The sequence below is a fragment of the Lepidochelys kempii genome, chromosome 10 (genome assembly GCF_965140285.1).
Source record: "Lepidochelys kempii isolate rLepKem1 chromosome 10, rLepKem1.hap1, whole genome shotgun sequence".
In the NCBI taxonomy this organism is placed as follows: domain Eukaryota; kingdom Metazoa; phylum Chordata; order Testudines; family Cheloniidae; genus Lepidochelys; species Lepidochelys kempii.
In genome coordinates, this window is record NC_136389.1 from 58,568,701 (window position 1) to 58,583,376 (window position 14,676).

At 39.4% G+C, this 14,676-nt stretch overlaps 2 protein-coding genes across 4 annotated transcripts in view; one reads left to right on the forward strand and one right to left on the reverse strand.

The window, feature by feature from the left end:
• ADAM10 (ADAM metallopeptidase domain 10) overlaps positions 1-3,483 on the forward strand; it is a 127,743-nt gene extending 124,260 nt beyond the window's left edge. The window contains exons 15-16 of one of the 3 annotated variants that reach the window (XM_073303751.2): positions 85-211; positions 823-3,482. In XM_073303751.2, the coding sequence (XP_073159852.1) occupies positions 85-211; positions 823-917 (222 nt within the window). In that variant the 3' untranslated portion in view covers positions 918-3,482. Of the gene's footprint in view, positions 1-84; positions 212-822 lie in introns of all 3 variants that reach the window. The other 2 variants (XM_073303750.2, XM_073303752.2) reach the window with 2 other exon arrangements.
• Positions 3,484-12,158: 8,675 nt separating this feature from the next.
• Positions 12,159-14,676, reverse strand: part of LIPC (lipase C, hepatic type) — a 71,503-nt gene continuing 68,985 nt past the window's right edge. Inside the window, exon 9 of the mRNA XM_073303753.1 lies at positions 12,159-13,299. Coding sequence (XP_073159854.1) covers positions 13,176-13,299 — 124 coding nt within the window. The 3' untranslated portion in view covers positions 12,159-13,175. The remainder of the gene's footprint in view (positions 13,300-14,676) is intronic.

A 14,676-nucleotide genomic window follows, 5' to 3' on the forward strand; every position in this document is an offset into this window, starting at 1 on the left:
TATGAGAAACCTTACAGAATTCAGCCAAATAAATTTAACAATGTACTGTCTTTTTTTTAAATCTTGTTTTGTAATGTGTTTTAGGCTCACTGGTGGGCAGTATTGCTTATGGGAATTGCTCTGATCATGTTAATGGCTGGATTCATTAAAATATGCAGTGTTCATACTCCGAGCAGTAATCCAAAGTTGCCTCCTCCTAAACCACTCCCAGGTAAGTACATCCAAGTTGATTAAGACTACAGAGAGGTAAGAAGGTAGAGCCTTTATTCTCAACTATATGCCTTGCCTTTTTAAACGGTTGAGAAACCGTAATGCTAGTTCTATAGCTCGTAGTCTGGCACTGCGAAACTAAAAGGTTACACATATTGCTTTTTTCATGCCATAATAACCCCATAGAACTATTTCTCAAATCTGGTCTACTGTGTAGACAGAGAGAAAATTACATCTCACATTCTCCTAGTCAAAATATGGACTATAAACATATGGAATATGTGGAAAGTATAGTGGTGGTAGTTGCAATTACTAACATAGACTTCCTTTTACTCTCTCTCCCTACACCACCGTTCTGTCAGAAAATCATTGTATGTAGCAGTTTATTTACAATATATTACATGTTCATACCACATAGCTAGTTGTCTGTTAAAACTTTTCTTATTGAAATTTTAAATATTGTGCTTTTCACAAAGCATGAAAATATCCTTTCATATTTAATTTGTCTAATCAGAATTGTACTTCACTTTATTGGCAGTCATTCTTTTAAAAATGCATTCTTTGATTTATTTTTTTCCCTAAAAACTCATGTTTTTTCTCTGTTTACAACAGGCACTTTAAAGAGGAGGAGACCACCACAAACCACTCAACCACCACCACGTCAGAGGCCCCGGGAGAGTTATCAGATGGGACACATGAGACGTTAACTACAGATTTTGCCTTGGTTCTTCCTAGTGCCTACAATGGGAAAACTTCACTCCAAAGAAAACCTATTAAGTCACTGTCCCCAGTCTTACTCTCAAACAAAAAATAGAAGGAAAAAAGGCAAGATGTTATGTCCTCAAACAAGTGGAGGAGTTTAATTTTTAATTATTGGACCTTCCAGAGAGAGAAGTGATTTTTCTTACAGAAATTTTTAACCTAATGGCACAAACGTCTTAGATTATCATGGTTTTTTTTTCCCTTTTCTGCTCTTCATTGCTGCATTTTCTTCACTTGCAGGCAAACATGGTTCTTGTAAGACTTTTATTCACAAATTGAAAATATATATGTATATATTTTTCAACTGCCAATTAAGGGTAGGAAGCTAGGCCACCTCAACATTGGAGACGTAACCTGCCAGTGTATATAAATTGTTATATGCAGACTTGTATTTCTAATGTACACCCGTACTTCTGTGTGCAATTGTAAACAAAAGAATTGCAATATGGATGTTTCTTTGTATTATAAAACTTTTCCGCTATTAATGAAGAAATTATTGTTTAATTGACTTACTCAGGATAACAGAGGATGGAGGTGTATAATGGTCAAGGATTCTGTAATGCTTTACACAGCAGTTTTGAATCAATTTAAACTTTTTATTTGGATCAGAGTTGGTTCAAGTACTCATTTCATCTTTTATCAAACAGCTGCTAAAACATAGCACACAAGTTTGAATGCTCTTTTGGGAGTACATGCAACAGGTGTTGTGCAAACTTCGCATATGCCAGAATGTTTCAAAATTACATTTTATATAAATGTCCGATTTCTTGTAGTTCAGCATAAGTATTTTTAATTTTTGTCTGATTATTCTGTTAAATAATGAAGATTTGGATGAAATATTTCCATGCTTTAGTAGAGAAATATGCCTGTTATACAACTTCTTTTAAGGACTGCAACCGGTTTATTTGGGTTCAGATATTCGTAGTGTGGTAATTACGTTCATGATTCTGAAGAAATGGGAAGGATGAAAAGCTGTAGTTTCTATTTTTTAATTTATCAAATATTTAGATAACTTTCCAGCATGATACTGTTAATGAATAACCACTAAAATACAGTAATATTCCAGCTACTGTAGCTGACTTAAAATTATAGTTAGGCCAACTGATTTTCCCTTAAATATTTTATAACAGTAGTGAAGTTCAAACAGCACAATGTCCCATTCCAAAGTTTTTAGTACGAATGTAAATAATTGGCATTTTTTTAAAACAGAAAACAAAAGCATTTAATGTCTTAACATGCTTACTGCTATGCAGAAACGAAAGGGGCATTACAAAAGTTTACGCTTGTGACATATTTATTGCTTGTTTTCCAAAAGCTGCAAGCTAATTAGAGGCAAATGGCTATAATTTTCCTGGCTTTGCTTAGGAGAAAATTTATTAAGGGTTGGACAGGCTTTCTTTTTTGGTTTTGTTTTTTTTAAGAGTATAAAGTTTACACAATCATTCTCATAATGTGACGCAAGCCAGCAAGGCCAAAAATATTACAGAATATAATGGGATCTCTTCCTTGTAAACTTGTACAGTATGTGGTGACTTTTTTCAAAATACAGCTTTTTGTACATGGTTTAGAGACAAATTTTGTACATGAAACCCCATAGACTATAAATAATTCCAAACAGTCTTAATAAGTTAGAAATGTATGTAGTTGCTTTTAAATCATTTTAAATACATTTGTTTTCAGACTGTGCAAAGACTGGAAGTGGGTTTGCATTTCTAAAATGGTGACTTTTTTTCAGCAAGAGTTCTTAGTAACTTCTTGAGTGTGATAACCTTTGGGACATGTAAATTTTTTGCTCGTAGTGTTATCCTGTGGTGGGGTTTCAGCAGATACATGCTGCCCTATTTTCTTTTGAGTCTAAGTTAAATGTTTTCTGAAAAGAGATGTGCACTGAACTCTCCACTGCAAGTCAAAATGTGGTAAAACAAAAGATCAAGACAGACGAGATCTAATACTACTGTCAATTTAATGTCCACTGTGTTTTATACAGTATCTTTTTTTTGTTCACTTTGGAAATTTTTACTAAAATTGCAAAAAATAAAGTATTGTGCAAAGATATGTATGATTTTTTTGAAACTTGAAATGCATTAATAAATAGACTTGATGAAATTATCTTGAAGGTTTGCTTGCTTTTTAAACTCAAAGCAAAAGGAGTATACAAATGCTGCTTCCTCCTACTTTTTCTGTCTTTCACCACAGATATAATTAGAACAAGAATAACTGCATTATGAATACACCAGAAAGTGTTATCCACATCTCCCAATTTGAGCTTCACGCAGTAAATAAAGTAAAATTTGTCCGTGGAAACACTCTTTTTAAGATAAAGCTCTAAAATTATCTTTCTTTTGTTTCTTCTGATCAAAGTATTTTAAACTCCTTCTCTGCTGTTATGTTTAAAAATTAAGCGAAAAACTCTGAAGATGTATAAGGTAGATCTTTAGTTGGCTTGATCTTGTGAAATAAATTCACTTTCTGACATTTTATCTATGACAATTAATATAAAATTCACTGAAGATAGCTAATGAATAAGTTTTCAAAACACGCTATGCAAATCTGATTGTTGTCTGTATTAAAACTATCAACATAGGTAGCTTTTAATTTTTAGTGGACAGATCTTTATAAATTGGTTGATTTTTTTTTAACTGGTTGGGCTAAGATTTATATTAAAAGGCCTGCTAGCCGCATCTTTCGTTCAAAGGTTGTACGGTCTAAGGAATATATGCTTGAAGCTTTTTTTTCCCCTAACTGAGAAATTGATCTAAGGAATTCCTGGGCATGCTTTGATGTACCGTTTTCATGATTTTGACATCAATGCTTGCTCTTAGAATTAAAGTGTATAGTTGGGTGCAAAGAGAATTATTAGATTATCAGTGGGAGCTCTGCACCTCTGGAAGCCAGGTAACCTTTTCAGGTACCTAAATAGGGATAAAGATGCCTGTGAACTGAAATTAGGAAAAGTGACTTATAAGCACTTGAAAACATGGTTCCTGTTTTCTTTTAAATTATTCCTTGTAGTAAGTGTGTGTAAATGGCTTTATTTTTGGTAACTAATCTGATTTCCCCAGGATATAGCTGCTAATTGAATTCAGTTGTCTTTATACTTCTAAAACATTTTTATTCATTAAACAGCTTTTTTCCTTTAGGGAGAATGTGCAGCCAGAATGGTGTGAATGTCCGAAAGAAGGTCTTCATGTGATTCCCTTTAACATGACATTTTATCTAGTTAATCAAAGCAGCAAAGACTCTATAAATCAGTGGCTCTATCACTTTTTCATTACTGTTCCCACCTCACATAAAGAAAGCAGAGGGGAGAGTTACTAATTTTGAAGAAAGGTGAATAGAACTAGGAAACATTAGTTCATGTAAGGTGATTAAAAGCACTTAGCTTTTGTATAACTAAGGTATAATGACTTTGATATGGTTTGGTTTCAAGCTCTGTTTGTGTTTGAAGAGAGAAAGAGAGCAGTAATCTCAGTGAACAAAAAGTGAGGCACCACTAACAGGTATTCAGGAATGACCATTGCAACTTTAAATGGAATTTAGAGAGTCAAGTTATAAATATATCTGAACTCTCTGTAACTGGTTTACAAACACTAGGCACCTTTTATGTTAGAACTTCTCGGATTTTATTAGAATTGATAACACTTGTAGTGCAAGCAGTGTTGGTTGTACGAGATTAGCTTGTCTTTCAAATCTTTTGGGACAAGGTATTTAGAGACTTGGATTTGTAAGAAATGAGAATCTGGATGAAAGGAGAGTAACTGCTGCTGCATATTTCCGGATAACATGCTTTGTTAAAACTCCTATATATATTCAGTTGATTTTGCTTTTAATTTTCTTAGCTGACAATTTTAGAAAATCTTCAAAGATGCATTATCTACTGGTATCCAGTTTTGCGATAATGGTTTCTTTACAGGAGGATTTCTTTCAAATCAAGCAGTCATAAGGAGGTTTCCTTGATGCTGAGGCTTCAGCAGCCTCCGTACAGATCTTGATATTATCCAAATGTTTCGTACTTGGTTTTCCTAAAGTTAGGCCCTAAATTTACATTTAGGCATTCAAAGAAGTGGCCTGATTTTTAAAGGTATTTTGCACCCACAGGTCTCTGAAAATAGGCCACTTATTTAGGTGTCTAAATGAGGATTTAGGCTGTCTAAATTTACAAAAACAAGTTTGAAAATGTTGGCCCACGTACATAGATATCTTGGACACTAAACCTAAAATCAGCTGTTCTCTGTTATGGTGGCTTTTGTGGCAGATTTGTTAAGTTTTCATATGGATGCCTTTCATCATATGAAGTAGCAAAAGGGTGCCTGTGACTTCAGCCTTATAGCGGAATTGTATTTGGGTTCTAGCCTTGGGCCCTTGCTATAAAAGCAAGATCAGTTGTTCAGTATCCTCTGAACACAAACATTCTTCCAGCCTTCAAGGAAGCTAGAAGGAATACTGGATGTCTTTAATTATCATAACTTTCTAGTTTGATAGAACTGTTATGAATTTTGAAGATAATCTAGTGAGATTTACAGTTGGAATTGATCAAAAAAGCCATTCTTTATCCTGTCCTGGACTTGAAAAAAATCCAGTCAAGGTGAGCTTAATAAACTTGGCAATACAATATGATGGCCACCGACCACTTGCTTCTTCAACTCTTCTTTAGAATATATTCAGTTTTACTCTTTTTTTTTTTAAGAAAAGGGGGATTGACAGTTGTGGGCCCTTTAGCACCTCAGAGAAATGTAGTTTTGTAAAGATGTACGCTTCTAGATGGAGACACTAGCATCTGGTGTCTGCTAAGTGAATGCAAGACCTCTCTACATCTGCATACGGCGTACACATCCAAATTTGTCCTTCATTGTAAATTCCTGGGATTTTTCTATTGAAACAGCTCTATGGACTATTTACGTTGTCTACACACCACAGACTGTTCACAAGTTAGTATAGTGGTTTATGATACTGGAAGGAAGGGAATTAACGTTTTCCTGTCAATGGTCATGTCATAGTCAAAGCAAAGCAAGAGGTGGATTTAACTTACATAGATGTCAGAAGTTGAGGTACACAGTTTTCTTAATTTTATTTAAAGCCACACTGTTTCCACCAGAGAGCTAATTCACCTAGGAAACCAGATAGCCGCAAGTATCAGAAGAACCTTTTTATTCTAAGATGGAATACACAATTGTCTGTCTGGAGATTCAGCTGCTCTTAAGCCTGTTTGGATGATGTATAGTATGTGCAACAAGCCAAATTTCATGTGTAAACTCTCCCCTGGTTTTCCCTTGGTTACATGGGACCACATTTGAAAGGTCCAGAGAGTCATGCTTCCTAGAGGTATGAAGGCCTCTCAGAGGTGGTGAATAACCACATATCATCTCACTTTTTGAAGGAGAGCATGCTGGAGGGGGAAGTCTCAATACAAGGTACTTGAGGTAAAATTTTCAAAAGTGCTTAAATCCCATTTTCAAAAGTGACTGAGGGCTTGTGTACCCCATGGGATTATGTGCACTACAGGGGTGTGAATTCTAAAGCGCACTTCCATGCACTGGCTGGTCTGTGTAAACCCTGCTGGTTCTCACTCAAAGTTCCATAGCACTATGTTAAAGTATACTAAGGAACTTTGAGTGAGAACCAGCAGGGTCTACATGGACCAGTTAGTGCACGACCTGTTAGCATGCTTTAGAAATCACACCCCATGCTGTGCATTGTAGACGAGCCTTTAGGCACTTAGAAGCCTAAATATCATGGAAAGTCAGTGATTCAGTTCCTGACTTAGAAACATTCAACCAAAAAGTGGGTGTCTGCTGTTCAAGAGTGATGGACATTCAGGCCTTATTAGTTGACTCAGTCTCCCAAGACTCACCCACATGGATCTTTCATACACTTTCCCACCAGCTTTTTTCTCATACAGGATGTTTCAAAAGATCCAATAAGTACTGCCCTACCAAATTCAAGGGCTATTTTGGTCAAGTTCACAGTCAGAGGATTTTAAAAATTGTAAATTTCATTATTTCAGATATTTAAATCTGAAATGTCATGGTATTGTAACTGTAGGGGTCCTGACCGAAAAGGGGTTGTGGGGTGATCGCAAGGTTTATAAGGGGGTTCATGGTATCGCCACCCTTACTTCTGCGCTGCTGCTGGCAATGGCGCTGCCTTTAGAGCTGGGCGGCTGGAGAGTGGCGGCTGCTGGCCGGGAGCCCAGCTCTGAAGGCAGAGCCGCCATCAGCTGCAGCACAGCAGTCAGGATGGCCTGGTATGGCATTGCCCCCCTTAGTTCTGCGCTGCTGCTGGCAGGACACTGCTTTTGGGGCTGGGCGTCTGGTCAGCAGCTGCCACTCTCTGGGCACCCAGCTCTGAAAGCAGCACAGAAGTAAGGGTGGCAATACCGCAATCCCACTACAATAACCTTGCAAACCCTGCACCCCCCTTTTGGGACAGGACCCCCAATTTGAGAAATGCTGGTCTTCCCTATGGTATCTGTATAGTAAAGGGTGAAAGTACACAAAAGACCAGATTTCACGGGGGAGACCAGATTTTACAGCTGTGAATTTGGTAGGGTCCTACCAATAAAAGTGAAAGCTTGAGTTAATATCTGAGTAGTACCCAGTTGGCCCTGGTGGCTTTGGTGCTTGACAACAGAATTGGCAATTGATCCTTCATTACACCTATGTCTGGGCAGACCCCCTTGCCTTAAGATTCTTTTTATCATGCCATACCAAGCATGATTTATTTAATATGGCTTTTGAGTGTAGTCTTCAGAGATTTTGACTGAACATAGCCTGCCAGGGCCTGGAGGAAATTCAGGCACAGCCATAAGAATAATGAACAAGTATCAAGCATAGGCTGAATTTTGGACTGTCAGATCTCTGCAGCAATCAGATACTAGCACTGAGAAAAAACTTAGTGCCAGGAGCTGAACAAAATCTAACCTTTCTTCTTTTAGTGAGACCTATTAAAGCACAAAACTTACTGTGTCCATTGAAGATCCAAAGATTTTCTTCCTGGGGTTAGAATCTGTCCCTGTCAGCATAGACCACAAAGCCCTTTTAGCCAGTTGGGGCAGACTTTTTCCTTCTCATCAGGGTCTTATTCCCAGTAGTTGTTGCTTTTGCCACATCAGCTTCTGAACTGGGTGTATTTTCAAGGAAGAAAACTGGTGTATTGTTCACCAGTTAAGTGTGCTTCAACTTATATCCCAGCTACTGATCACCCTTTTGGTTTCTGAATTTAAGATCATGGCTTATTTTAAATGAATGGTAGCTATTTAAAAAAGCCTGTGAGTGCTAATAAGATAGAATCATAGAAATGTAGGGCTGGAAGGGACCTCGAAGTCATCTAGTCTAGTCCCCTGCTAATGAATTGTCAGCAAATGTTTCCACCTCAACATTTAGTCCTGGCCTACATGACAGAGCTAAGTTCCCACAAGGCCACTTATGTTGACCTAACTCTGTAAGCATCTATACCGGTGGTTCTCAAACTTTTGTATTGGTGACCCCTTTCACACAGCAAGCCTCTGAATGCGACTCCCCCCTCCCTTTTAAATTTAAAACACTTTTTAAAATATATTTAATACTATTATAAATGGAGGTGAAGTGGGGTGTGAGGGTGGAGGCTGACAGCTCATGACCCCCAGTTTGAGAACCCCGATCTACACTAATATGTCACTCCCTCCAATGTAACTCACCCACTTTGCTAACTTAATAATTCCACCTCCTCAAGAGGCGTAGTTCTTAGGTTGACACAATGTCAGTGTAGATGCTGTGTTGCTTATGTTGACTTTAGTGGTCTCCCGGAGATGTCCCACAATACCCTACCATGACCACTCTGGTCACTGCTTTGAACTCCGCTGCCCGGCAGCCAGGTACACAGATACAAGCCCCTCCCCTTTTAAAGCCCTGCAAATTGTTGAATTTCCATTTCCTGCTTGGTCGGCATGGAGAGTTCACCTAGCAGCTGACCAGGCTGGCTCCGTGCTGCAGACGTGTGGAGTACACAGGAGGTGGTGGATCTCCTGGATGTGTGGGGAGAAGAAGCTGTGCGGGCACAGCTCCAATTCAGACGTAGGAACATCGATATCTCTGAGCAGATTGCTCGGGGCATGGGGAGAGGAGGGCTACAAAAGGGATCTGCAGCAGTGCGGTGCGGGAGCCAAGGACCCGTGGCAGGTGTACCAGAAGGCAAAGGAGGCTGACAATTGCAGACATGCCGCTTTTACAAACTGCTGCATGCCGTTGTCAGCACAGACCCTACCACTACCACCATGAGCCACGTGGATACCTTAGGGGAGTGGGAGTCACAGGCTCCTGAAGTAAACAGAGAGGATGAGAAAGAGGAGGACTATGGGGGACAGTGATGGGGGGAGGGGCAGATCCAGTGGTGCGGTGAGTCAGGACCTGTTTTGATGCCAGGGCAGTCTAGTCTGTCCCTACAGTCCAGCATAGGTGAGCCTGATGCAGGGGAAGGAATCTCTGGTAAGTATGCAGTTTGCTTTGATATGGCAGGGGCACATCTGGTCACTTACTCTTTTTCAATTGTACTAGAAGAGGTAGTGAAATAACCAATGGAGGTAAAGTCGCTATTTGCGTCTCAATCCCCTGTATGGTTAGGCAGAGGGGAGCCTCGCAGAAGAGTTGGTTTACGTGCACTGGTCTGTCCCTTGAGTCCTCCATAGAGATCTCAAGGAAACTTTCCTGGGTGTAGCCTGCAATCCTCAGCTGAAGATTTCTGGGGAGGGCTGACTTATTTCTTCTGCCATGGTAGGACATTTTCCCATGTCACTCAGCAATTCTTAAGCAGGCACCATTGCAGCACACTAGCGAGCAGCATATAGACCTGGTCTGCCTCTGGACATGTGCAGGAGCGGTTCCCGTTCAGCCTCCATTCAGGAGTGAGATGTCAGCTACAATCACCACCACTTGTGGAAAACAGTGCCAGTATTCAGTTCAATTACCCTATCCATGTATACTCATGCCCACGAGCTACCCTGCTTTATTGTCCCAACTCACCCCCCTTCTCCCCCACACCCCGCGACTGCTGCCATGCTGTGTGAATCCCAAGGAGAAGTGAGAATGTAGGGTTTGTAACTTGTGTGGCTCAAGGGAGCAAGTTCAGTGTAGACCAAGTTTCCATTGATCTTGTGAAAACACTCTCAATAGTACCACTGTGCATGGTATCTTTTGCAAGTGGAAATGTGGCCTTGAGAGGGTGTCTCCATCCACACTAGCAGAGCAGCTCAGCCAGATCAGGAGGAGAAGGAAGAGGACACAGTGACATGTTGCAAGAGATCTTGCAAGCCTCTGGTGCTTCGGATACCAAGCACAGGGCTTGGAGGATCACCCTCATGGACAGGGGTGGAGAGGAGAGGAGAAGAGCAGAGAGAAAGGAGAGAGATGTGCAGCAAGAGCTACTAACACTTCTCAAGCAGACATGCTGGAGACTCTTGTTGGCCTTCAGGTTCAACAGCCCCATGCACCTCCCTCTGCAGCTTATAGAGAACTGCATCCTGGGACCTCCCTAAATCCTCCCCCCTCCACATTCCATATGGTGGCTGGGGCCGCTGCACTACCCTACCATTCCATATGGGGGAGAGGACAGATATTCACAGGTGACATACGTTCCCCTGTGAGAGAGACTGTTGGTGTATGTGTTTGTGAAATGAAAATGATTGTTCTTTCCCCTGTATTTATAAAGCATTTCAACATCCCCAATGGTAATTCTCTGGTCTGGAAAAAAAAATCCCTGCTTACAGCTTTCTGAATAGTCCTGTGTTCTTAAAGATGCGTGAGTCATGCACCTTCCCTGACCATCCTGCATTGATGGCGGTAAAGCATCCCCAGTAATCCACCAGCTCTTGCAATGCCATAGAAGAGTAGCCCTTTCTGTTGATGTACTCTGTGGCAAGGTGGTCTGGTGCCAAAATAGGGATATGCATAGCATTTAGCGCCCCGCTGCAGTTCGGGAACCCCATTGCTGCAAAACCATCCAGAGTCTCAGTCCTTCGTAGCAGGATGCAGTTGATGGCCCTGCACACTTGCATCACAGTGGATTTCCCAATTCCAAATTGCTACCCATCTGTGGGGAATCAATGTGATGTTGCAAGCTTCCACACAGCGATTGCCACTCACTTCTCCACGGTCAGAGCAGGTCTCAGTTTGGTGTTGCTGCACCATCTGCAGCCTCTCCATGAATGCCAACAACAACCTTGAATTGTTTCTATGTCCTACAGCACATTAGCCTCCAAGGAATCATCATGTTCCTCTATGGCTCCTCTGGCAGCTCTTCAAATACTGCATGATCAGGTGCATTGTGCTCGCAACACTCATCACAATAGTGGAGAGCTGGGCGGGCTCCATGCTTCACCCAGTGATGGCAGAGGCGCATGTTTGTGGGGCTTTTGAAAAGAGGTGCGAAACATCATGGGATGCAGTTTTCTCTATTCCAAAATTTTATCGCATCATGAGACATTGAAAGCATGGTCCCCATCACCCATGCACAACTCCTTTGCCCCCATGAAGCATTGCAATCCCTTCCCAAAATACCCTGCACTAGGTGGTGGCAAGTTGCACAGTGGGATAGCTACCCCTGGTGCACTGCTCTCTGCCTTGATGCAAGCACTGGTAGTGAGGTCATACACTGCTGACCCAAAGAGTATAGTGTGGACATGCAAAAGTGATTTAATTACTGAGGCAGCTGAATATCAACGTAATTTAGGTAGTCTTAATTTTGTAGTGTACACCTGCCCTTAGTAATTGCTCACTAATTTAAAGATTGATAGATCTGCCTAAATTGTTGATTTCCCACATCTTTCAATATCCTGACTCGTAATTTCTGTACATATTTTATTAACATTTATCTGTTTTTGGTGTGACGATATGGCTTGTTTCAGGCCTCATGACCACCAGCAACCATAAACATTTTTCACTATTTGAGAAAAACATTTCAGATTCCTTAAAGACTTTAATAAAATTAAACATCACAGTAGTAAAAACAAACTTGTAATGATAAATTTTGATTTCTGGCATAACAAAATGACCAATGTAGTGTCAAAACACTATTTTTCTGATTACCACATGCAATCATAAACTGAAAATAAAAATTTTCTAAGGAAACTTAGGGCTATTTCTTTTTTCCATATTTTCTATTGATACAGGAAATAATGGAAATACATAATCTTGAAGTTTCATAATTCTCTGAATGTAATGAAAATGGCTGAAGTTTTACAATTTTTCATTTGTAAATCATGTTAGTCTACTGTGAAAATTTTACATAACTTTAGAGTTTACACTAGCATGATGAAAAGGATTTACGTGCAGAAGTTCACTGAACATGACTGCAAATAGGGACTATCAGCTGGAATGTACACTAAGCATTTCTTCAAAGCAAATTAGTTTAAAATATTTCTGTCACTACATTGAACAGCAAAGCATTTTCCAATAGAATAAACTTAAATGAAACATGTTCTTAAAGGTACAATTATTTGGCTCATAACGCTGTAAGTTTTATTGGGTATCAGACAAGGATGAGCCTGTCACCTTCATAACTCCTTAGCTCATGAATGTTAGCAAGCTATTCAGTTAAAAGCTCATAAAAGTTTTCTATAGTTGTGAGAATTTTCTCTCTTCAGTAAGAATATTTTTGCAGTAAGTGATTTACACACCAAGTTCATTAGTAAGTAATTCAACTATGCTTTAGCTGATAATATTCAGGTTTGCCCCATGGAGCCTATGAATTATTTCACCCCAGTGAACTACTTGTTTTGTCGCTAATAAAATTGTTTTCTACCTTGGAGTACGCAAATTGTTGTTATTCCAAGTTGTCTAGTTGGAAAGCAAATTGCTTTTTAAAGAATCAGCAACATGAAATCTGCCTTTGTGTTCAACGGCAGTTTTTAGCAAGAGTCTTTTGAAGTAACCATGTTTGCATTTCCCCAGAACAGGTTTTATCTTTCCGCATTTCAAAACAATTTAGATATAAACACATGATATTGACTAAGAAATTGCAAGCTGATCTGTTTGGGAATAGCTTTAAGGACAAACAAAATGCATATTTCAGTATATTGGTGTATCCCAAAAATAAAATTAATTTTTTATTTTTGTCTTGTTCCCTCTGGAACTGTTGGTGTACATTGTTTTTTGTTAAACTTGGTATATTTAAAATGTTTGAACTATTGTTGTAGGTGTGGGATTTTACTAATGCTTGACAGGCAGCTCTGTTCATGTTCTTGCTAATCTGAATTTTCTCTTTAGTCTCCGAGAGCTGTTTGCACATCTCACAAAAGTTTTCTCTTGGGCTGGATGCAGGTGCACGTTGTCAACACTTTGAGAACAAAATGTCATTCTAAATAGAAAACACAAAGTATAAGTTACCTTTTTTGGACATTTCTTTGTGTAAATGTTCTGTTCCCCATAGTATTCTTGACTTCAACTTCTTTTTCTGCTTTTTTAATAAGATACCTAATTGTTTTCATTTGCTTTTAATTATGAATGTACATCTGGCAGCAAAGTATTTAGAACAGGGTAGGGGGGAGTAGGTGAGGCATAGGTGATTCCTGTGTATTTAGTTTACTGCTTCTGTATGGTCTTTCTGTTTGTCCATACTTTATGCTAGTTCTCGTGAGTATTGTCTTCATGAAGAAATTTTTGCTCATGGCCACTAGGGGCATGAATCAGGTTATGTAGATCTGTTCTGATAGATAATATGGTGCTTAAAACAGCAGCAGCTGCCTGGCCCCTACACTAGTGTTCTCCCACTCTTGCTACCATGTGTGATGCTGAAACATTAATAGCAGTAGATGGACATTTTAGTGAAAATATCTTTGTATAAATGCAGCCATAATAACATTTTGAGGCTATGAGGATGAGGTCTCAAAGGAAGCTGAAAGCTTAGCCCATCCTTGAACAGCCCTCCTCTGCTCTTTAAGAAGCATTATTGAAAAAGCATTCATTGACACGTGTCCCACTCTTTACACAAAGGGAAAATCTAGCACATGAAACCATTACAAACAAATGTTTCAAATGATTAAAATGGGTAAAATGTGGATATGAAAATATAGTTAACTGTTTGTTCAAGTGCCTGGGAAAGTGGAAGACTAATCAAAACATATGGTTTGTTTCTTCTAGTATTTTATAATCTAAAATTCCCAATATGCTAATGATTAAATTCATGCAGTTTGGTCTCTCCAAGGGAGTTTTGGTAAATGATTTAAATACACCTCTACATTTCTTTCAAAGAGAGATTTGCCCTTGAGTATTCCTTATGCTTCCTTTTAGAAATACCTAGTAAGCTTTCACTCACCCCAAAGCACAATTTCAGCAACGGTGTTATTTAAGTTCCCATGAAGTTCTAGATTGCATAGAAAGAGAATAGCACCTCGTCAGCCCCTATTACAACATCCTCAGCACCAAAATCCAGTTCCACTTACCCAACAACCTTTAGCATTGTTTTCTGTATCTAAAACACCTACAAAGTTTTGTGGTGCCAACCCCCAGCCTTTTCTACTCCAGTGGGAATCCCTAAGCAGCACACAAGTATTGTAATTCTTTTGAACTATTTTGAGAGTCCTCTTGCAGCACATTATTGGCACACACAACAGTGTCAGGGAAGAACCTTCCTCTTTAGGAATTTCAAACAGAGCAGCCACATATTCCTTTCACATTTTGTATACACTTTCTTAAACTATCAAAACTCCGGTTGGACCATGTCTCTCTGTCATGC